Source organism: Columba livia, chromosome 1 (assembly GCF_036013475.1).
Source record: "Columba livia isolate bColLiv1 breed racing homer chromosome 1, bColLiv1.pat.W.v2, whole genome shotgun sequence".
Classification (NCBI taxonomy): domain Eukaryota; kingdom Metazoa; phylum Chordata; class Aves; order Columbiformes; family Columbidae; genus Columba; species Columba livia.
The window spans coordinates 45,041,818-45,067,417 of NC_088602.1; the positions used below are offsets into that span (position 1 = coordinate 45,041,818).

Sequence of the window (25,600 nt, forward strand, 5' to 3'; positions counted from 1 at the left end):
CTTCAAATTGAAGCGGGGTGCTATGTTTACGCTTCATTAACACCCGCGCGTGAAAACGTGCCCATTTTAACTAAGCTCCTTACGTACTTTGTCAGAGGCAAGGCTGTTGCAGCGCTCAAAGCTGTCCACACTTCCCAGGCGGCCTCGCATTCTGTTGGCTCCCTGCAAGAAAAAGGGCGAGTGACTCAATCTGGTCTCTTTTTCTTCTTTTTTTTTCTTCTGAAGGTTAAGCAAAGACGGCAACAGCTGTGCAGGTGAACACAGGACGGTTCAGGCACGTGATACGTTTGACATAACACCACAGATTGTGGGGCAAGCAGGGGATTTTACAAGGAGCGACATCTTTAGCTGGCAATCAAACCTGCAGCTCTGTTGACTGAAGTAACTGAGTATTTCTTGATCCATTTCGGTAAAATAGCTGAGTTGGCTTAAACAGCTGAGTTCAAAAAGCTCCAGACTTCAGTACTGCAGCTAACGGATGCATTTGAACATACTACAATCTAAATAAAGAGTTTACTCTGTATCTACACATTTCAGACAAATTAATTCCACCTCAGTATAATTAATAAAAGCACTAAAACACTCTGGCTGCAAATCCAGTGAAACAGCACCAGATACAAATAAGACTTTTCATTTATAATGCAGATAACCCTGAGGCAAATTTGCGAGAAATTAGCATTAGCAGAATCTTGCTAAAATTGTTAACAGGCACCTGGTTTGAGAGGAAGAGGCGACAGAGCCGCTCCTAACTGACTCCCATGAAATGTGGATGATAAGTACTGTTGGACACTTCCAACTGCTGATTAAGTTGCTTTCAGTACTTTACCAAGGGAAAAACAGACTAGGTTTTAGGAAAACTACAGGTAGTGCTCCTCTTAGTATGCTTGCAACTACAGGGGAAGTTTTGTCAACATCAGCAGTATTTATTTAGCCCACTTTTTCCTGGTGAGGTTTATTTCCAAGACTCAGAGTGCCCTTTAAGTACATTATCCTGTTTAAGCTCATTACCAATGAATACTCTCTGCCTGAAGCATCTCTTCACTGACCCTCATGATAAAACACGAGCAAAGGATAACTTAGAAGTTTCTCACTAGCTTTAAAAACCATACACTTTTGGCACTGTAAGAAGGGCTTTTTGATTCAGAAAAAAGAACAGAAGAGGTTAGTGCAGCATGGGTTGAAGCCAATCTGTTCATAAGGTCAAACAGAGGTTATATTTATTTTTCTGAGCTACCTCGTTAGGAAGCCACAGCCTGTTTTCAATTCAAACCTGACAAAAATAAGTTCAGTCCAGCAAAAACAAACAAGTGAAAAAGTGACATTCCTCTGGGACTAAGGGAAGCCAGAGCACTGAACCCAGCATCTTTCCTACAGCAAGCAGTGAGCAGCTACTACTTCAAGTAGCTTAAAATGTCACGTGATGATACTTATCTAGCTAAGAAGTTATCCACTTAAAGTGTTCCTATATATCTGGTTACTACTTATTTCTAATTTTGCCAAGATTTGAGGCTGTGTACATCTCTCCCCCACATATACTGATTTTTACCTTTTACTTAAATCTTTTTATCTACACAAAGATGCTGAATGCAATTGAAAAAAAAAAAAAAAAGTTATTTTTTTCCCAGTCTCTAAATATACTTTAGAATAAAGATGAGAAGTCACGCAATAATTAGCATCCCATCACATCAATACCATGTGATGTGCCGCTGGTTTAAGGAGGGGAAAACCCACCACACCACTAGGTATTTGGGGCCTAAATACCTTTAGGAATTAGCCATGATCCACTAGGTAGATGAAGAATAAGAACTATTGAAACAGTCATTGTATAGCACAGGTATGCATATACCACCATATACACGCACAGAGACACTTATCATATATACCTGCTTTAACCAAATAATAAGTGGTGCACTGTATATTACTTTTCACAGTCTTGCATTGTGTAACCTCTAAATGGGTCTGCAGGGACGAACACCTACGTGTTATCATGATTCACTACAACATGCTGCTGTTCCTGATCTCCTGCAGTTTCAAGTTAAAGATGATAGAAACTTCCTCACAACAGCAAGTCTGTTGCATAAATAGCAAACTTAAAACGGCCCCAATCCAGTCTCCTGAACTCAACCATGAACTGTATAGATCCTTATACTGTAACACGCAGCATGTCACAGTGGCCCTGGTGAGAAGGAACAACACTACATAAAAATAAGAATATATAAGCAATTTTCCTTCAGAAGCTCTTCAATTTAAGCAGTGCACTTCATCCAAATTATTCTTCCTTGACATGATCAGAGCACTAGCGTTGCCTGTATATGACAGGGCTGCTTTACTGGGCTATTCCAGTGATGTACGCCTGGTTCCACAACCACCGCAGGGTTAGTGACCCCCCCGTCAGAGCTAGATGACTTTCCAGTCACATGTCCTTTAGATGTGGAAAAGAAAACAGGCTCATCACAGGCATGACTGTAGCTGTCACCATTTGATGATATTCCAGACTGCTAAAAGATCTTCTGACTGTCATTGCTCTCTTTCATGCGGGCTCTCTCTCTCTTCAGACTAACTCCCCAGTGTGTAAAACTTGCTACACAGGCCAGATCTGACCAGGAGAGTTTTAATGCTAGCTTCAGTCCTAAGTCAAATTCATGTCTAACCTTAAGTACAAACAGTTCTAAGGATTCTCCCTGGCAAATAGTATTTTGCATCCTTTACAGGGAACATGTGTGGCATTCTACGTTTGAAGGTTACTTTATGACATACCCAAGTGCAACTCAGGTCTTGATTTAGCATGGTACTTTTAAAATTAGTAGCAGAAGGAACTTAATTTCACTACTCAAATTATATTTAGCCCTTGCCATCCAGTATTCACAGCTCATCACACATTCTCTGTAACAACATTCTGGATCCCAGGCACCAGCCTTCTTCAGATAGTCCTCTAGATGCCTCTTCTCTGCTTTCAGGTCTCTCCCTGCTGAGCAGGGGACAGTAAGCAAAACTTGAAGTTCAGACTTCTTTAAAAGCTTATGTAACATAAGAGAGCTCCAGGAATTGTCTGCAATTCTACATCATACCTGGCTAGCAATGAAGAACAACTCACTATTTTTTTTAATAAATCTATTGTGTTGGTTTTTTTTCCTGCTAAAGAACAACTTGTTACTACTTTCTAAAGATTCTTAGTGACCAATATTAATAATTTTAGCTGTGAGAAGTATGGCATTACTCGTCAGAACCAAAAGATTTCCAGTTTATGCAGGCACATTTAGTCCCACTTTCAAAAAAAGATAACGTGTCTCTTTATGGGATCATACAGCAACCCTGATTATTTCCTTTTATTCTGAAGTAATGCATCTGATAATGCTCAGCTAACTCATCACCTACAAGGAACATTCATTATGCAGAAAAAGTTGCTTTTTGTCCTCTCTGTATGTATGGTCTTACCATAAATTTTCTAGCACAGTTAAATCACCATCAACCCAGCTATAACAGTCAGATTTTAAAACAGGGATATCATTTCATTAAGTATTTAACAGACTGAGGTCAGAAACAAACAAACAAAATCTGATACGTCTTTACTGTCAGGGATATCTGGGAGAGCTGCTGACAATCAGTTGTTAATCTTACCCTTGAGAAGATATTTTCCAGAGAGCTAGTCAAGGATTTCTTGGCCTTGTTTTTCAGAACATCAAGTTTAAACCTGCCACCACTGGTAGTGCTTTCTGGAATCGCACTGTTCGAAATGGTCTGTTGAAATGAGCAAGGACATAATTTAGCTTTGGCAATTCTTTTTGCAATTGCAGACCTCCAAAGACTAGAGCTGAACAAAGTTACGTAATAAACAACATAACCTTGGCCTTTATCTAAAACAAACAAACAAAAAACCCCACACAAAGAAGAAACCCAAAACAAACCAAATAACCCCAAGCACCCTACCCCCTCCCCACCTCCCAACAAAAAACAAACCCACAAAAAAAAACAGTTAAAGGCACATTTAATCCCTGAAGACTACCTTGTAAAATCGTATCAATTTAACAAAACTGTTTCTCATTTCCTTCGCTAGATAAGTTTGTAGTTTAAGCTGAAAACAATGGCCCCTCTTCATCACTGTTTCCCCTAGAAATGACTGTTTGGGAGCAGGGATCAAGGAGGAGGGAAAAAGACAGAAGACGTATCCTCACGCTGTAAGGAAATCTAGACCTGAAAATAACTGGTTGTCTGTCTTCCCTCCCTTCCTGCCCCCCAACCTTTACATAAATAAATAAAACAAAAAAACAACCAAACAAAAAGCCACAAACCAAGCATGCCAGTGTAAATCAAACCAAATTTCTTTGCTTTCACAGTCCTCTCCGAATTACAACATCAAGCTTCAGCTACTCCTGATGACCTCTAGCAGTGGCCTTGCTAGTATTCGAGGTTGCATTTGAATAGGGTGGAAGAAAGAAGAGGAATAATACAAAAATAAGCTAAAAATAAGCTTTACCGATGGTGCTTCACCAATGTGAATGTGCGTTTTCTGCTTAGATTCACAGAGTTGGCGCAGATGTAAGATCACAAGTTCATTTTCTTCCTGGTCATTCTCAGGCTTCATTTTCTGTCAGTAACAGCAAAGAAAACACAAAAAGTTGTCTTTCAAGTCATGATTTGCTTATTTTCCCTTCCATATGTATCTAATCTTTGAAGTTAATATATATATAATATATTGACATGCCAAATGTCAGAGCAAACTATAAGTGTGTCAAATTGCACCACTGTCTGTGTGCCCTCATGCTTCTGAGCAAAACTGACCATAACTTTCCATATGGAGAATATTACAGGCTGTGGAGGGGACGGAGCCTCACGCCCACACATTTTGTTTCCTAAGGTTGTCTACCACTGCATAGCCTTATAAATGGAATAAGGAAGACACAAATGAGAGAGGCATTCCCTTCTGCAAGGCAGCCAGAGAGAAGCGCAGCCTCTGGAAGCCTAAATTATTTGTAAACTTCATCTGCTTGAGTATATCTGCTTACAGCTCTTGCCTCAGAATAAGTCAAAAGAGAGCTGCTGCAAATACAGACCACCTCTTTGATACCCACATGTCTCACCTGCTCTCACCTTATTCCCACATCGCTTTCAAGTAGGGAAATGCATTTACAGGTGAAGAACTACGCTCAGAAAAAAAAAATACTGAGTATGAACATGGAACATCTCAGCAGACTTGGGAACAAAAACTTCTGACAGCAGTGTATCACACATGAGGATAGGTTGGAGCACGCTATTTCAGTGTGAAGCTTTGTGGAACAATAATAAATTCTAGATCAACTACATAACAAAACAATCAAAAGAAAAAATGTCCAGTTCATTTTATCATGGTCTTTCTCAAATTTGAGACAACAGCATCTAATGTATTACCTGAACACGCTCAAAAATGTCCGCTTGCTCATTATCACTTAATGTCGACAGATGCCTCTGAATAACAAGTTTGGCTCTTGGTGGGTAGAGCCCTGAGAAAAGAAAGTAACATAAAGCTTCCAGATTCTCAAATGATCTCTCAAAAAAACTTTCATAAAGTTATAGTAGAAGGTATATCCTGCATTTGAGTTTACAAAAGTTTAACGTATGGCAGCAGTATAACTGCAGTGTCCATGACACAAAATACTTGAGGTTTTGCTGAACCACATGGTTTTGTCTCCTTTCTTTAGCAGTAAAAACAGAACTAGCAGCAGCTAAGTGGCTGGCTCCTGTGTAATAGCTTGTGCTCCCTACCCCACTGATGTCTTCTGTCCTAGTACCAAGAGGTCACCAAGACAGAAGCCTGAAAACTGTATGAGAGAGAAGAAAGAGAGGAACAGAACAGGGCTATAACTGGAAAGATAATCTACAAGATAGTCAGAAGTATTCAGATGTTTTTAATTGAAAAGTTTAGAGGAATTTCTACACATAGAAGGGGTAGGGTATAGGTCGTACCAGAGAACTGAAGACATTTTTAATAGCAAGAGCAGCGTAAAAGCCGTAAAAATAAAGCAAAGAATTTCCGATGTTCGATAAAGCGCACATGTGCTCACAGGGCTTGTTCTAGGAAGCTACAGAAACTGCGAGGAAAACAACCCTGAGAATCAGATCAAGATATATATTTTTTCCATCCAATAATGGGCAGAGAATCGCAATCAGAATAGGTCTAGCTTTTCCAAGTCATGAAGCCCTGGGTTTGGTTATGATAAACTTCTAGACTCTAAACAAAGCAGATGAAGAAAAAGGAAGGGACACTAAAATAAGTCCTTCAGTTACTAAGTATGAAGTTTATAAAACTATTATTACTGTACTCAAGTTGTTACCCTAGAAGAAATTTTATTTTGATACTGGATACTTATCCCAGGCTTGTAAGTACCTGTGTATTCAAGGTACTTACACTGCCTTATACAGCAGCCCCTATAGTTTTTCACTGACAGAAGACTTTCCCAGGTAAGCTTTATCACTTCTGAATATCTGTTGTAAACCCGGAAAATACCAGTCACAAGCTAACAGAATTTCACTCCACTAAGATTTCATACTTTGCTTTTCATCCACCAGAGGGAAGTAAGTAGCAATAGTGACTTTTAATGCACGGGAAAACCGGCAATTATGAGCACCATCATCAACCGACCAGAAGATAAATGACTAGTGTAACATATTTGAGTGTGTTTTTTGCATACAACACTTCACAAGGAGACACAGTGGAGCGACTATAAAAACAGGATCCTGCTACTAACTTCTCTTAAAAATTTCTACTTCATAATATTTTTTATGTGTTCTGGCACACCTCACTTCCAGAGAAACTACAAAGGCTTGTGTATTCCTATTTGAAGCCATGTAGTTGCCTTAACTTTCTATATTAATCTTTCAACTTAATAGTTTATTTCCCATAATAGAACTAGGTTTTGAAGTGTGTAAGAGAATAAACACAAAGAAGGAAAAAACAACCCCACACAGAAAAGAACAAACACATGAGAAAGCAAGACCCTTTTTGATCACAACTGCCTTTTTACGACCCGTTCTGAAAGCATGCATCTTCAGAAAAAAAAAAACAACAACATATGAACTGGTGGGATTTTATGCTGTTTAATGTTTAAGAGAGATGCAATAATGAAAAAGTATGTTTTTATAACACAAGCTATACTATATTCAGTTGCAATATAATTACTGTTATCACCTGCACATGATACTACATTCAGCTGCAATATCATTACTTTTTTGTCTTAACACTGTTCAAGTTGAAAGCACGTGGTTGACATAATTAAAATTAACAGATATTGTGAAGTTCTTCTAGAATAATCAGAAAAAAGTACAATTAGAAGATCAACTCAGCCTCTACCTTCAATTCTTTCACAAAGTTTGTGCAATGAATGCATAGGGCAGGCCTCACACAGTTTAATCTGCGTCTTGGCATTCTGCAGAGCTGCAGCAGTGCTGAAGGCTTGTTTCAGGGTGAGCATTACCTCATCGACCTAAAGGGGAGAGAGGGAAAAGACAGTATATAAACAACAACAACAAAAAATGTACCATTTCAGCACAAAACCCCACAGACTCATCCTGCTGGCAAAGGAGGTGATTGTCCCGCTCTGCTCTGCACTGGTGCAGCCTCACCCGGAGCACTGTGTGCAGCTCTGGGCACCACAGGATAAAAATAAGATATAAAGCTACTGGAGAGTGTCCAGAAGAGGGCTATGAAGTTGGTGAAGGCTTTGGAGGGGAAGCCACATGAGGAGGGGCTAAAGTCACTTGGTTTGTTCAGCCTGGAGAAGAGGAGACTGAGGGGAGACCTCATGGCAGCTACAGCTTCCTCACAAGGGGCAGGTGCTGATCTTTTCTCTCTGGTGAACAATGACAGAACCCAAGGGAATGTCAGGAAGATGTGCCAGGGGAGGTTTAGGTTGGACATTAGGAAAAGGTTCTTCACCCAGAGGGTGGTGGAGCACTGGAACAGGCTCCCCAGGGAGGTGTCACAGCCCCAAGTCTGACGGTGTTCAAGAAGAGACTGGACAACACCCTCAGACACATGGTGTGACCTGTGGGGCTGTCACATGCAGGGACAGGAGCTGGACTCGATGATCCTCGTGGGTCCCTTCCAACTCAGGACATTCTATGATTCCCATGGCTGTTCACTTTTCTCCATCCTACTAGACCAGCTCCCAGCCTCATTACAACCACCAAATGATCTTTACAGCTGGCCTGCCTTGCAGTCTGTCCTGACCTTTCCTCTGCCAGTACCACAAATACAGCAGTGCTATGTGGCCACAAACCAGCACCGGAAAAGCTCAAATTTTATCTAAGAAAGGTCAGAGGTGACAGTGTTTCTCTATACTTATTCAAATGCTCTCCCAGACCTTATATACAAAGCACTCAAGAGTTCCTCCCTCTATATTTTAGGGGAATACAATGCTTACTAAAAGCTGTTTACTTCAGTCTTTGCATTATCATGGAAAGGAGACAACAGCTTGATAACAATCTTAGGAAAGACATCAGTATTATATTTCAGAATCAGGTCCCTGCTCTTACCTGTTGCTTTTTGTTTTTATAAGCAGGAAGAAGAAAGCTGAAATATTTGACACCAAAATCATGCTGTCTAACACTGGAAACATACAGACTTTTTTGAGGGTCTGTCACTCGGAGGAAAAAAAATAAAAGAAACAAAAGAAGGGCACCTGAATGGGGAAATTAGAATTAGTTTGCATCTCAGTATGTTTCAGTTTTATTTATTTATTTATAATCTATAATGTTAAGCACTACTAGCAATTTCTGGACAGTCTTTTTAGCAATAAAGCAGGGTATTGAACAGTGAATATCTGACTTGAAATATAGAATGATCATTTTTAAAAACTGGCAGCAATGCCTCTCAAATGGAAGACCCACGGAACAGCGCTAAGCATATGGATTCTGACTACACTAAAATAATGAGAACTGCAGCACAGACTGTAGCTATGTTTAAAGCAAATTTACACAAGACGACCAACACAGCCTGCCTGGTGGCACAGAAACCAGAAAGCATTAGGTTTTACAGCTCTGCCCTGCCACAGTCAGACTGTCACTGGGGTCCCGGTGATTGCAGCTGAAAGTAGCTCAGAAATGTTCATCTCATATTGTAATGTGGGCGTACCCACACGGATCAGTACTAGAATATGTAAAGAGGTACATAAATACATGGTTTCTCTATACACCATATTTTAAGCCTTTTATTAATGCGTGGTCAGATTTATTGACAGGTCAGATTTAACATTTTCTGCTAGTATAAAGATAGAGCTAATTTAATAATAAGCTCCCATTTTGATCAAAGAGCAGCCTCAGCTACCATTGTACACCCAGGGCTGTTTGTCTGCTGTTTGAACTCCTATTGATGTGAATCTATTCACTCTCAAACTAGTCAGTGGATTGACAAATTACATTTTCAGCTAGCTAGTAGAGCAATTTTTAAGGTTAGCTGAGAAAGAGATAGTAGCTGTTGGCACAGCCATCAGGAACAAGTATGTTTTGGAACAGAAACCAACTTCCTCGAAAGTATCTTAGCTTTAAAATAAAAATGTAGTAGCCAAAATTATTTCCTGTATGCGTCTCACATCATTAAGCTACCCGTATCAGTTAAATTAGTGGCACCTAGAACTTCAGTTGATTGATACAATGGACTGTTTTATAGTTACATCCACACATATTATGTTTTTGTTTTTCTCTGATGAGATGCTACTTTCTTTTCCTGAGGAGCAAAATAGACTACAGGGAAAATGATAAAGCTGCATGGAAGCTAAAGACACATACAGAATCAGGCCAGTAGTTTAAACCCTACCCTGAAAAGTACATTGAGGTTTTACTATCAGCTGTTTCTGATTCAATACATGGAATTACATGTTTGATGGGGAACCAAGTGTCTCAACAATTAGAAATGCAAGAGTTACTATCAAATATAGAGTGCAAATACGCTCACAGTCTGCATGCGGGGACTCATCCATCTGGATTTTTTCTATCTGTTATTGATGTATGCATCAGTAGAATACCGGGATATGGCTGTATATGAACAGAATGTACACATTTCCTATTGCATGTTTTCATATTCACAGCTGAGGTCTCACACCTGAGAAGACACAACCACTGAGGCTCAGCTGACACAGCAGAATAACAGAGACTCCCATGGTTTGGGAAACATCTCAGTCATCCCCTGATGAAAAGGATAGGATCATTAATAAATACTCACCAGAGACTCATTTGCACACTGGAACACATAGCAAACATACTGGCTTAACCCAGGTTCAACAGATTCCCGGCAAATGAAGCCAAAGTGATCAACATGTTTTATACCCTAAAAGAGTTCAGAAACAACATTAGTGGACTATTTTATGAACAGGTTTAGTTTCCAAAATGATCCTAAAAATAGTTACCAGACTCCAACACTTGCTGACACAAAGATCTAAGAAACTGTAAATGCATGCTTCCAATGATCTATTTTATAACTACAATAATTATATTTTATTTTTTTTTTTTGCATTTAAATGTTATATAAAGCTCTTTACACAATCAAAACAAAAGTTATACAGCAATGGACCCGGACCCGAATTTCTTACATTAGAAAAACTGGATTTTCAGGGAAGCGAACAAGAGTCCTAGGTTACATTTGAAATTGCCTTTGCTGTGAAAACATGATGTAATGAGCCCACACTAAAACATGGGACTAGATTAGCATCAAAGTAGCAACAGATCTTCACTTTCCTGTAATACAAGTTTGGAGTACAGCAAAAAGAGCAGGGAGTGAGCGGTGACATGCAGAATTCCAACCAAATTCTTAAAAAAATTCTTTGAGTTATATACCAGAAGTTTCAAGACTTACTACACATTATTACTGATGTTTTCTTTCACGATCCCAGTCTAACTGCTTGACAGAGAATGCTGCCTTGTTAAAAACACCACTAAGAAGATCAAAGAGAGCTGCTTCCTAAGAATCACTATATTCTCAGTCTCAATTCATGGAACATGACTCACTACTGATACAGCTTTTGCCAACGTTTTTATCATCTGAGTATGGTAAAAGTAAATTTTCTCCAAGAGAAGGCCTAATTCCTCAAGTTCAAATACAACAGAAAGCAGAACTCAGTTGCTTGGATCCATCTCCAAAGAAAACACCTATATTGGAAGAGAGGGGAGGAGGCAAAACAACTTGTCACTACAGAAAACACTCTAGACAAAATCGGTAACGCACTACGTGACAGACTGAACATACTGTCACTACACGCTGTAGTTTTTAGAACCAAAATTCCAAAAGTTACCTTTGTGCTACTTAAACAAAACTTAAGAAAGCTGCAGAAGACATCTAAGATGGCACAAATGGCATTAGTTTAACATAGCCCACACTGATCCTGACTTAATTGAACCCATCCTCCTGTGACACCACATAATAAAACAGATGTATACACATATGTTGATCTACAGAACAGTGAAATGTTGTTCTCTGTTTTGCAAGGAAACCATATTTACTTAAGGTGGTTTGGTGAGATGCCAGTTCCCTCACTGCTGACAGTGCCTGAACAATTTTACCGCTGTCCAATTTCTCAGTCCCCACAGGAGAACATTTGTGGGGGAGATGGACGTGGCACTTGCACAAGTGAAGTGTAAATAGCACAGTACGTTCCTCAATTAACAGGAACTCCACCACTTTTCTTTAAAAGGGTGGCCATGCTTGCCATGCCAAAAGAGCCAAGATGTTGTTCTGGGTTCCTTCAAGGTCAGCAACATTGCAACAAGAAAACTTGTGCAGTTGTCCAACACCTGAGCTTACACAGGGGTTTATCATCAACTGTATTTGCTGCTTTAACAATTATATGGAGTGAAGATAATGAATTGAATGCAGCAGATCAACCATACTTAAGCTACAGAATAAAAATACGCTTATTAGACCAGACTCAAAGAATCAGTAACACAAGCTGAAGAGAACATCTCCTTTCCATTGTTTGTAAAGCTTAGAAGAACAAACTTTCCCAAGCTGTAGTCTCACAATACGCAGTAAATCAATGCCTTATAAATCCACAACAGAGAAGCCCTGTGGCTAGCACAGAGTTCTCAATAGAAGCACTGGTGAGGTTTATGCAACCAAATTCTTCATCTTGAACAAATTAATGTTTCACCTCTATTGAACATTGAAAAATCCCTGACTTCTCTGAAGTAGCAGTTTTGCATTAAAAACTAACAAAAAAAAAACCCACCACCTCACAGTATTTTTAGTGACTATTTGTGTTATTCAAGCATGCAAAATAGCAAAAGCTTTGTTCCAAATGAAAGTCAAGAGGTGGGGTGAAAAACTCCCCCTCCAAAGCCCAACACACAGCATTACCTAACTATTGTATGCAGTTATTTTATGGAAGAAAAGCCAGGCCTTGAAGGTCTGCCATGGTCTTGCTAGCCTCCACCATCCTTTAAAGTCAGCAGAACAAAGGTTGTCCATGATTAGAACTGCTTTCTTTGACTATTACCAGTATGTACATGCAACCCAGGAGCTCAGTATTTAAAGCTGAAGTGTCACTTTTATTCAGCTTGGTACACCCACAAAGCAGGAGAAGACTCCAGCTGTCCACAAATTTTCCTTTCCATACCACTGCTTCAAGAATCTCTTTGATCTGTATTTATTATAAAGCTATTAATACATCATTGTTTTATGCTGTCCAATTCTAGATTTGCATTTGCCTTTTTTCCTACCAAGAGTAATATAAATTGCAGTTAAACAGCAGATTTAAGGGCCTAGAGTTTCAGTTGGCAGCTCAAGATTCCACTTGAGTTACAAGCGTTGACCAGTTCTTTATTTGTATTAGCATTTGTAGCACAGTCATGCAAGAGCAGATTTGTTATTAGCATAAAAATGAAAGCACTTGCGAGTGAAATACAGGTTTAGAGCATGCCAGGAAGTGTACTTTGAACTCAAATAATAATGTTTAAGGAGGCCTGAAATGATACATGTGCATAGCGAATGAAAGAAGGTAATAATAAACCAAGACCTCAAAGCAGAAAGTACCAGAAGCAACAGGTGCTGAATAATAGCAAGATAGAAAGGTAAATCACTCAGCCCTGCCATTTAACTTTATAAGACACATTTATTTATTACTTGACATAGCTAGGTTCATCTATTGCCATATTCTCCAGAAGAAATAACGCAGGTGAACTGCTGTTTTTCTGGAGGGTTGATCTGCTGCTCTTCTCCTTTGATTTCAAAGGCTTTCATGCACTTAGCTGCTCAGAGGCAGAACACTCAGAGCACCTGAAACAGAGAGTAAGCTACTTCCAAAATTACACCAAATGTTCTCCCAAAGCAAAACAGTTCATACCTTGTTTTCTGACCAATGACCAAGGTTGCCACCACCACACCTCAGAATGGTTATTTTGAACTCATCCTTTCTGTACTTAAGCTCTTTGGGAAAGACATTGCGTTATTTTTGTGCAGTATCTACTTGAAACTGCTACCAGACAAGCAAAAGCCCTGATTCGGTTCTCACTCTTGTAAGGGCAAATCTGCACTTCAAGTTTGCTGAAAGTGCTCACGAAGCAATCACAGTTTAACATCTCATTTCTTCAGCTGTATGCCCCAAAGAAGCCAATGCATCAAACTTCGTGCAGGATTTATATATACACTAGCTACAAATGCTCAAAAATCACTCTGTCTCCACTGTGTTTGGTGGATTTTTTGGTAATTAAGGAGCCAGTGGGGTAAAACAGCTATTTACTTTCATTCATGGTAATTTATATCGGATAAACTGTTTAAAAAAAGCTTTTGAGACTGAATAAGGGAAAACAGCACAGAATGCTCGAAAAGAATTCCACATTTTTTCTCCTGCCTATAGATGAACAAGGTAACCCAGCCAAAGAACAAATAAATTCCTTTTCTTCTGGTGATCTACATGTTGCTTCTTATTAACACTTACCTGAGAACATGAGGAAATATCTTTAAAATTCTTTTCAAGCACAACAGATTTAGTGTCTGGACTGATGAGGTTAACTTCAAACCTTCCAACCTGGGACAGGGTGGGGGGAGAAAAATAAATCTATTTTATGACTGTCTTGGAGGCACAACATTAACAGCAACAAAAATGTCACAATCTAGCCCTTTCTTGTTCACATAGAGCACCTTCAGCACAACTGCTTACTCAGCAGGAACAAGAGTGCCATAATTCAGCCCACGTTGAGTAAGAACATTTCAGCAAGAACAGTACACTTGGTTGAATAGGAAAAAGACTTGGAAAGAAGACAGGGTTTTGTTTCTTCTTTTGCCCCCCTCCCTTTTCTTTTCAAGTTATTTTGGTCCAAAGATCACATGTTTGACAGACAATACTAAAACCTTTAGTAAACAATGTGGCTAAATTAAAAGCTGCAATAAAAACCAGAATTAGTGGATTTTTTTTTTAAACTACACCATCGATCAGATGAGAAACTACGTTGATCTTAAGGTGATATTTTTGTTTTTGTCATAATTCCAGATGAGAAAGAGGACGCTCTGCAGCAAGCTATCTTTCAGCTTTCCCAAACTGCTGCTCAAGCATATGGAACTTATTCCACAGAGCTTGGGCAGTTTCTCAGTTAAATCCTTTTCATTACTAGTGATAGCTGTGGCTTTCTAAAGGGCAATGCATTCTCACTTCAGTTAGCATTTCCCCAAAAGAACAGAAGGCAAGAATGATCTTTAAAGCAATTGGAAAGACAAAACCCAGGCATTTAGCCCCGTGTTATTTTAAGGTCCAAAGATCTTTCCTTTTACGGGTCACCTCCTTTAAGTGTCCTTTTGTTTTCTCAATACAAGCTCAAATGCACTTCGGGCAAGAGAAGAAATAACCATGGCATCTGAAGGAAGAAGCCTTCAGTGCAGAGACCTTTGAGTACTCATCTGGGAAAGACAAGGTGAACATCAGCACAAGTTTTCATAAAGCAGCTGGCTCAAACATAAGGCTGTGAAAGCCTTATGTGAAGTTGCGAGCTTCTTTTTAATTGCACAAAAAAAAAAGAGGATTTGTTCACATGGAAGTCTTCATCAATTCTCTTTTTGAAAGAATATGCATTTTTTTTTCAGCTATGTCCCAGATCTCACCAATACAGATGAACCAGGACTGTATATAAAATAATAATTTCCCTAGAAACTGCTTCTGTAATTAATTACTCCATAAGTAACTCCTTTTTCTTAAAATTTACCTGAGCTCATGAGTTCAGGTGACTTCCTTAAGAAAGTTCAGCTACTTATGCTCCAATAATTTATGAACAGATACATGAATATTTATGAAATATCATGAAATCTCACTGGATCCATACTACTTATGTTGTAAAACTTGTCTCAGCTTCAAACTGCACAGGGGAAGATATGGTACAAAACCAACCAGAAATTGCTCATTCTAGCACACACCTGGAACAACATCGTCCTGTTCTTCTCCGAGTCAGAGGGCTGAACATGACTGGGTGCACTTGCGTGTCTTCTGCGCGGCTGTACTTTTAGGTTTGTGTCATGAACCTTTCTTTGCATAACTGCAGTGACGCTGCTGCACCGGGAGCGAAACTCTTGCTGCTCATCAAAGCCAGAGTCCTCTAAAATTCGTTCTGGGAAGGAGCCGCGAGTGCTGGCCAGGTTGGTTAAGTTGGTCTGGCTGCCGATTGTAAACATTGCAGCATGCCCTGTGTTGTTATTTGGGCTGTCCAGCTCCTCAAATGGGCTATCTGATGGAGAAGCTGGCGCGTTTCCTTCGCACAGGGGTAAGTCCAAACTTGACTCGTTATTCCGCTGCTCGTTTAATAGTTTCAGGCGCTGGCGCTCATGAAGGCTGAATTTCTCAATGCAGTCATCAATTAGCGTGGAGGGTGCTTTCTTGTGAGCCACTGTCACCTTTCCACAGTACAAGACCTCAAATTTTTGAGAGTCGTAGAAGGCATCTTCACTATCCTTACTTGGTTTGGCATCTTCTTTCAGTGCTGCTTTGGAGACCTGTCTTATGCTGCTGATGACATCGGGAACCTGAGGGACAGTTTGAAAGGTCTGTTTAGAGGTCACAAAGGAGACAGCACAGACAGTGATACATCAAACATTTGTTAATGTAAGTATTTACACAAGTTATCTCTTCAGTAGAGCGCCACTAGCTTCTTGGCTGACAATATAAAAATCGTCAATTCTAAAATTTGTATAGACAATTCATGCAGTGGAAGCAAAACAAATAATTTCTATTTCTTTTTTTTACTGGAACCTGTTTCAGAACAAAAGGTTTTAAATTACCAGAAGGTCTACTGACAAATGGTCACTATTCTTTTTATTTTTTTTTTTTTTTTTTTTTTTTACACTGAGACTGCCTTCTCTTTTCTGTAGCCCTTTTCCCAAATCAGTGCCTCTTGCTGATGTATTTTGTATAGGGCTATCACTGTTTCTTTGTTTTTGTTTTGCAGAAACAGATATTCCATTCTTAGGAGAGTTGAAGAAAAAGCTTTGTGAAAAAGAGACCAGCAATACCTGTCAGTTTCAACTGACATTTTTGGAATACAGGTAGCAAGCATACAGAAATTATATTGAAATACCATGTACAATTGTATTAGTTCTCGTTTATGATAGACTACAAAAACCTCATCCCGTCCTTCCTATGGCGTAGATTACTTTAAGGTCACACTTCCCCACTGGCTCAGTCATCTTGCGATTAAGCAACACACCCAAATTGCTTTTCTCCTCCATCATTCCTACCTACAGATTCCCACTATATTCTGTAGCACCAAACTGCACATCTCCAGCAGAAACTCTCAATTTCAGTCCTATATTACCCAGTCTTTTAAGGCCACCTGGTTCTTCTTCCATCTTACCTCAACCACCTTGTGAAGATGTCTGCCTCAATCAACAATGCTATGATATCGACATATTTCATATGCAAGCTCCTTTTTCATTTTGCCTTTACTAAAGAAAACAAGGATTTGTCCAACTTTACTGACTGCAGATCAGGGTAGTTCTAGTTGTTCTTTTGACAGTACCTGCCTCTGCTTAACCAGACCTCGTTCTCACCAGGTCTCATCTCCTCTGGAAGGATAAGTAATGGCACCACATTACATGCACTGGGGAAGTAGTGACCAAGAGAAAATATCTATTTGATTTTCTTAGCAAAATAAATTGGTTCTCAACACTTACCTAATCCAATGCAATCTATAAATACCTTTTGTATTCCAGACAGCTTCCTACCCCTACCATATCTATAATATTTGATTATCTGTTTCAAAGTATTTTTTATTAAAAAAAAAAAAAACCTCTAAAAGTCACATCTTAGCAAATAATCCACGCTCCCTACAGTATCTCTTCCTTTCAGTCAAATGATACCAGTTGCAACTTGCTAATGAGGCAATGATCTCATATGCCAACACTTTTGCAAGTCATAGTGGAAAATAACCTCATCTTAATCCCCGTCTTCCATTGCACACTCCTCATCCATTGGGCATTCAACTCAAATCTGCTTCCAGTTCGTTTATTGCAAAATGAAGTTCAATTACCCTAAGATCTACTGACCGTTTGGCTTTCAGCCCTATAGATGTCATCATCATCTCAGTTTTCAGTGAGGCTAAAAGTTAGTCTTGACATGACACAGATACTAGAGTGTATTTAACCTCCACTAGCCCTCACTACCAGGCTGCTTTACCACTGCCCAAGGTGCATTTCCTCCTGGCCATGCCAGCTCAGCTGGACATGGACAATTGTCACTTTATACATGATGGTTCATATTCCAAGATGTAGCTCTTTTTCTACCTATCAGTTCTTGTATTCTTTCTATAGTCTACGCTTAAAGGAGCTCTAGAATTTAAATCCCTTAGCTCTCTATTTTGGCAAGATTCACAAGCTAGCTGTCTTTTAATTAACATTTCCCTTGTTAGAATCCAGAACAGGAAAATTCACTTGTATTTCTATTCAAAGTACAGTGGCAAATGATAATTCTATAAAAAAATGCGTAAATTCTACATGCAGTCAACTAGAATAAACAACATCAGCTGCTTAATTGGCAATTTGAATTTTTTTAAAAGTGTACTGCCACTTCTACTCCAATAACTGGGTTCTGCCACTTGCTCATCACTTTTAACATGAAAGACTGGAGAAGAAATTCCTAAGTCTTTCTAATAACAGTCAACAGCCTCCTAACACATCCTATGCCTCCCTCCCTGATCTGTTAATGTGCAGATAGGCTGAGGATAAGGCACTACCAACTCTACCACAATAGGATCCCCCATCCATCCCCTCCTCTCTCAGAGATTTTCCCCACAAGCATACACACAGAGTTTTAAGTATCTGCAATTCTATTGAAAACAAAACAAACCACACCCTACCATCCTGCTATTTATCACTTGGTTTTATTTGCATCTTTTCCAACTCATGCATGCTCTTCACACACTAGTATTCCAGTGACAAATACTATTTCACAATCCCTGCTCCTTGTATAGCTTTAGCTCCTATCTACCACATGAATTGCTACAGGATTTTCACTTCAGCATAGAGGGACCTCAGCATTAAAACAGAGGTTTCAGCTCATACTGCTTCAACTAACCCTTATTCCCTGCTTTGTTTACAAGCTTTTTTACAAGCTATGTTACTTTTTAGAGTACACTCTCATCAATATCCACTTTTTTCCTGTTCTTCTACCTATCCACAGAAGTGATAAATCAAGGTGGAAAACTGAGATCCACTTAATTCCCATGGTTAACAATACTTTTCTTATATATAGATGAAAACAATGTAATACAGGGATATCGCAATCGATAAGAAATATCTGTCAGAATGTCCAGAACCAGTTCCAGATGCTTGTTGGTGGTTTCACGAATTCTCTAGATAGTATGGTGTGAAAAACAGCCCCAAATATAAGATGCAAGACAGACACTAACATTGCTAAGCAATTAGTCATACATATGTATTTTATTGATCTTTAGTGTGCAGGAATAACTGTACAATGATGACAATGTGCCCAATGACTGACAATGTGCCAGCCTGTACTGTTAGGCCTGATCCTCTTCACTTCTAGAGTGACACAACCTTATCAAGAACCAAGCGCCACTGCCATCTGAGACACACCTGATCAGATTACAAAATTTTCATTCCATGTTTTGACTTTGGGCAAAAACTGTAACTGGGATCAAGTGGAGTCTAAACAAGAGTTTGCATCTATATTTTCCCAAAATGCAAGATACAGGAAAAGTTACACAATTATCAAGCATAGCAACCACCCCAGTGTGGCTTTTTACACATTTCTTTGGCATATAGAATTGGTTTTTGACATTTTGCTCCTCTGTACAGCAAGACGCCCCAGTCACAAAAGTGTCACCATCAACACTGTGTAACTTTTTGAATTTGGATATTAACTTATTACCATTTCACGTTGAAATTTCTGGGCAAAGTTAGACAATACGATAGTAAGCAGAATGGAGATTTCAAAATACTGAATTAACAGGATAAAACTGCTTAACTACTTTAGAAATCAGTTTAGTAATTTTAAGAAGACAGCCTCCTGAAACATTCAAAACTTATTGATATGTTTCCAAGTTCTAATATTACCCTGCAGCAGTCTCATGAAATTAAGCAGCCATGAATGACAATGAGGATTCTTATTCCTGAAACCCACGGGGACATTGCAGATCCTCCTGGACATATCTACCAGCTGTTACAGGAGAGAAAAATCAGTTTAATGAGTTATCGCATAGTTTTTCAGCATCCACCTGTATATAAAGAAAATAAATCCTTAAAATATTTAAGTAATTAATCTGTTTAACACACTAACAGAATCACAGGATGGTTGGGGCTGGAAGAGACCTCTGGAGATCATCTTGTCCAACCCACCTGCTAAAGCAGGTTCACCCAGAGCAGATCACACAGGAATGTGTTCAGGTGGGTTTTAAATGTCTCCAGAGAAGACGACTCCACAACCTCTCTGGGCAGCCTGTTCCAGTGCTCTGGCACCCCCAAAGTAAAGAAGTTTCTCCTCATGTTCAGATGGAACCTCCTGTGCTTCAGTCTGTGCCCATTGCCCCTCATTTTGCTGTTGGGCACCACTGAAGAGTCTGGTCGCATCCTCTTGACACACAACCCTGAGACATTTATAAACACTGACGAGATCCCCTCTCAGCCTTCTCTTCTCCAGGCTGAACAGACCCAGGTCTCTCAGTCTCTGCTCATGAGAAGGATGCTCCAGACCCCTAATCATCTTTGTAGCTCTGCACTGGACTCCCTCCAGTCATTCCTTGTCCTTCTTAAACTGGGGAGCCCAGAACTGGATGCAGTACTCCAGATGCAACCTCAAATTTTTGTTGTCAAGCCCTGAAGATAGTTGTGTCAAAAAAGGAGCCTGGAGCAGAGGGGGACAGGCAGTGTATTTGCAGGGTAAGAGAGGAACACATCCAGCCCAAAGAAAGCAAGCGGTGCCACAGACGGGACAATGCCAGAAACCTGGATTTTCCTGTGCTTTGCCTCTCCCAAGTCCCACAGTCTAGGAGCCTATCACCCTTTTATGAGTACTGCTGGGCAAAGGAGGAAAAGGATAACTACGTCCTGACAGGAGCTGCAGAGGGCTCCTCAGGCAGAAAGGCAGGAGCCAATGGTGCCACACCAGGACAGCAGTTCTCAAACCCGAAGGAGAAAACAAAAGTGTAATGAAGGCCATGCCTATAGGTATTATTCATTAAGCTTCCCTAAACTGTTGAGGAGCAGCAGACTATTACTTTTTAAAAAGTACAGTGATAGGACAATACAAGCTTGTTAGAGACAGACAAATTCCCAATCTATACAAATTAACTTGATAAGCACCTTAATCTGACATTCTAAATGTTAATTGTCCAACATATTGTATCTACTGACCACAGAATGTAAGGAGTCTATTAACTTCTTACTTTAAATGGTTAAGAGAAGAAAAGGGTGAGCTCTAAAATAGGATCTGCAAGGTCCTTAAGAGCTAAAACCCAGGAGCACATATGCCACCAGGCAAAAAAAATGAGAAGTTTTCAGAAAAACAAACAAAAATCCTGACAAGCTTCAGATAGATATGTTTTATTATCTAGATGAGAGGAGTAACCAACATGCGTATTCAAATACGTTGGAACAGCACACAAAGCTTTTTCTAGTACAGCAGTGACCTACTTTATGCTTATACAGTTACAGGCACACTGAACTCTGTCAGGTTTTAATAAATTGATACCAAACAAAATGCAGATAAGAGTTTCAGATGAGCTTTCCTTCCATCCAGCATGTCAAGAGCTGCACATGCCTGTCAGGAGACAACAGTGGCATGTGAACTTTAAGACCCTTGAAACAGTGCTCATAGTAACTCCTAAATCTCTGAATAGAACCAAGAGAACTCAGATGAGCAGAGATCCTTCTTCAGGGCCTGTACCAAAACCTCCACAAATGCAAGAGGCCAAAAAGACAAGGATGGACAGTGGAGTGGGCACGAGAAGTACAAGACTAGATCTGTGATACCAGTTCTGTTCCTCATTGTGAGGAATACTCCAAAACTCAGCTGAGGAGAGCAAAACAAACCCAAAAGCAATAAACAAAAATAAAACCCACAAAACAAACAAAGACACAAACCACTGAAACAAACATAAAAGAATGAGTTAAAAAGCAAGTAAGAAGAGTTTCATAATAACATTAGAGGCAATATTTCACTCCATGGAAATGGGATAAAGCTAGTAAGTGTAATTAAGGACGAAAAAACAAACAAACAATACTTGGGAATCCAAATTAAATTTATCATTCAGACTCAAGTAGCACAATATTGTATGAATCACTCTTCACCCAATTAGACCCGATCCAATATGTGGCGATTCAATAAGCAAAGGTAGCTGTACTCAAATCATAACAGACGGTACTGGTCAAGTTCTGCACCACCTACAGTACGATTCAGCTCCGAATATACAACATGAGAAGTGTGGTAGGTGTTACACTGTCACAAACTCTGTCTACTACAGACAGTAGAGTTTTAGTAAACTAATGACAGCACCAATTTCAAACAAATGGTCCCTCAGTCAATTATATTTGCATCTTACCCTTTGCCCCACCTCCCCTGTGACCTTGGGTCTAGACCTTAAGAGCTACTGTAGTGTATCACCCACTTGGCCAGCTAGCATAGAATAAGGCTGCAGCACTTAGCCCTGGCTAGAAGACAGATATATTAATACCCTAGATCTGCTAATTCCAGCTCTGCAGTTCATGGGCTCCATCCAGTTCTGTCCCTTGTGATCAGAACTACAACAGGGCCAAAATATAATGGGGAACAAATACCTTCCTTGTGCTTTAGTAGCACACTCTTCAAAGTGCATGTGAAGAGTGCCAAGAACTATTCTACTTACACATCAAGAAACATCACCATGTTCAATGTAGGAAGGTGTTTTCATGTTGGAAATATCAGTTTAACTGATGTAACTAATGCAAGCTCTTCTGACTTGATTAAAACCAAAGAGACGAAGATATATAACATTAAATTAAAACTTTCATGTCATGCAACAAGCATTTTGTAAATATTAATTCTGACTTTATCAACCCTGCCTTAAAACCCCCAGAAAGCACTTCAGTTATGAGGTGTTTATCACCAATATCTTGAAGTTGCAAAACAGAGAGGCTATCAAGCCTACTAAATCATGCATACTGCAGCATAACACCAGCACAGTTTATAACAACTCTGCAACAGGCAAAGTATCTCCATGGTGATACTGCACGCTTTCTTGTATAGTGGTGACAGAAGTTGAAGCATTTGAAAAAAAAAATATACTCCCTTTGAGTTTACAATAGCCTACAGTGAGCAAAGGTGGAGCTCCCATTTTGCTGGAAGAATATTATTCAAATGCACCCCACAGTAATTACCGAATTTTAACCCAAACTTAGGACTTGAATGCTACTGATATTGCAAAGAACAAAATTCACTTGCTGTATCTCATTATTTCCACAGCCAGACAGAATTTCACTGTGTAGAGAAGCTGCAGCTCTTGTTAGTTTGTCTCTAGCATCAACATGGAAAATTTCAGTCTGGAACTTATTAACAAAGCAGAGTCTCTCTTCATACCATAAGGCTTATAAACATTAGTCTGTGAAGTACTAATCTAACAAACATGCCTAGCAAATTAGGCTCCTTAATGACAGGAGTTCCAGCAAAGCAATTATTTCCAAAGCAAGGAAGAAGCTTGGCCCCTCTCACTTCACAACCATGGGAGATGCAGTGCCAGATCCTTTCCACCACGCAAAGAGACACGAGATGAATGAACTCCACACCTGCACGTTAAGAGAGGTCGGTACCTTCTGGCATGAGCTCCAGTTTCAGAAGCACAGACATGTCCAAGCAAAACTGTCACGGCACTTCGGTGTCATGAACACGAGGACTCAGGAGCAGACTGCAATGATAAGCGAGAGCACAAAGACCGTCCCCCCCCCTCACAAAGGGCTGTCAGGGCTCGGTTCGCAATACCACGACACAGCAAGAGCTCTGTGCAGCAACCGTGATGCTCCCAAAGCCAAACATTTCTGTCTGGAAGTACGCATGCTGCCTTGGATTTGAATAACGAGTCCCACTCATGATCCAGTTGTGTATATTTAAAAATCAACAAAAGAGAAACAGGATACCAACCAGAAATCAACACCCCGTGTTTTGCTAGTTGCTGAAGAAGTTTGACATCTATCCATTAGAAACAAGTGCAGCACCAGGAAAAAACCAGGAGTTTTTGTACAGCAGTCAGACGCGGCTCTCAGCATAAAGCTGCATATCAAGGCAAGAGAACCCAGCCACAGCAGTGAAACAGCAACAGAGACAAAATAAGTGACATATCACATCCTGTTATGTATCACATATTCAACAGAGGCAAAGTTCTTATCTTACGCAAAAACACACCCAAGCACCAGCCAAAGTGTAGCTATCAATGACTCTTCTCACCAGAAAGAAGGGTGGGAGAGGGAAGAAAAAGACAAAAAACACACAACTGTTTTAACTGCTATAAATGTTTTTAGTGCCATGCAGTTAGTACAGCATTGATCACCCAGACCTGGCTTCTACATCTACAGCAATCTGCTGTTTCACATGCTGGTGACAGTACTCCACTTAGCAGCTTTCACCATTAAAAATGTATCTTTCCAACAAAGAGATAAAAGACTAGCTCAGAGTGATCCAATTTATGCAGTCACACAAACAATTTGTTGACTTAGCCTATGCTAGAAACATTTAGAAACCAGAATTTGTCTCCATCAGCTGACCGTCTTCAGTTTTACAGAAATAAGGGGGATTTGTAGCCAAAGCGAAAAGAATTACAGCCAAATTGCTAAACATTTCTATAATCCACCTGCACTTAGTGTACTTCTAAAAATACAGTTCAGAAAACACAAAGTCAGGTTCTCAGCAGGCAGTAATAAGCATCTGCTCTCAACTCTGATTCATTCTGCTGCAAGTCTGGGCTAACACAACACAAGCCCAGTAGCAGGAAAGCTGGAACACAGGGGCTGGCAAAGAAAAGACCCAGTGAAAGCAGCTTTTGCAGCTTCAATCTGATAGTCAGCCCTGGCAGCCAGTGCTTTCACAATTCTGGCATTCTCTACAGGTATAGTAGAGAAAGCCAATGCTTACAGCAGCTGAACACACATGAGGAACAAGCCAAAAACCCATTAAAGAGTTGCATATAGAATTGCATATAATAAAGTTTTGCTTTCAGGAGACAGAGTCTGTATTTTTTTTTCAGGTGACTGCTCAGGACCCAACTAGGTTTGTTTCTCAAGAACAACTACAGAACTAGGCACTTACGTTACTTTGACATTCAACCTCATGCCACATGGGGAGATCACATATTCCTGCTGAAGGAAAAGCTGAAGACTACCACTAGACCAGCCTAAGCGGGGAGAGATTTTTAGTCAGACAAGCTAAAATAGAACTAAATAAAATTCAGTTCTCAAAATAATTCTTCCTTGAGATCAACCCAGGAATTCCTTGTGTTGTTTCGTTTTAATACAGTCAACAAGCAGAAAAAAAAGTCTACCGCAGTTATATAGCTTATGCTTAGAGAACTCCATCACATTACCTAATTTGCTGCTGGAAACTTGTGGATCACCTAACACGTTCAGTGTGCTACACACATGCCCAAGATGCTGCTTTGCCAAGTATCCAAATAAGTGATATAACGACAGAAGGTGGATCAAGTTACTTAATGGGAAAGAATGTGTAAGAGTTACAAGATTGTTTGGATGCCTGAGCAGACAACAGATGTGTTTTTTTTAACACTTGTACGTAAGCAGACTTTATGGTATATCAAAGAACTTCAGTGATGGCAGTGACAGCACAGCGCAACGGGAACATTAAGTAAGGAAGGTTCTTGCATTTAGTATTTTGCTCCTATGTTTATGCCAGACTGATGCTTTTCTGCCTTTCAGATACACCTCACTCTCTCTGCTTGAATAGTTTGCAACCCATAGGAAGTGTCAGTACAGAGCTCTCATGATGATCCTTATGTTCTTTGAATATGTAGACTAGTAAGTCTCAATTCACCTACCAGCTATATACTTTGAGCATATGTAAGCATATGGAAAGCTTATTTACAAGTTCAGGACATAGCTCCCAGTGAAAGATTTAGCAAAGTACAGCTTGCTTGCAACATCATTTCATCTTGAACTTTCCAACTG

The 25,600-nt window shown here is 39.8% G+C and overlaps 1 protein-coding gene across 2 annotated transcripts in view; it reads right to left on the reverse strand.

Annotated features, from left to right (window-relative positions):
- TBC1D4 (TBC1 domain family member 4) overlaps nt 1-25,600 on the reverse strand; it is a 111,448-nt gene that overhangs the window by 31,222 nt on the left and 54,626 nt on the right. For both annotated transcript variants that reach the window (XM_065055965.1, XM_065055974.1), the window contains exons 2-9: nt 15,365-15,967; nt 13,899-13,988; nt 10,193-10,297; nt 7,325-7,457; nt 5,386-5,477; nt 4,475-4,585; nt 3,619-3,738; nt 88-162 (exon numbers count right to left, since the gene is read on the reverse strand). In XM_065055965.1, the coding sequence (XP_064912037.1) occupies nt 88-162; nt 3,619-3,738; nt 4,475-4,585; nt 5,386-5,477; nt 7,325-7,457; nt 10,193-10,297; nt 13,899-13,988; nt 15,365-15,967 (1,329 nt within the window). The remainder of the gene's footprint in view (nt 1-87; nt 163-3,618; nt 3,739-4,474; nt 4,586-5,385; nt 5,478-7,324; nt 7,458-10,192; nt 10,298-13,898; nt 13,989-15,364; nt 15,968-25,600) is intronic.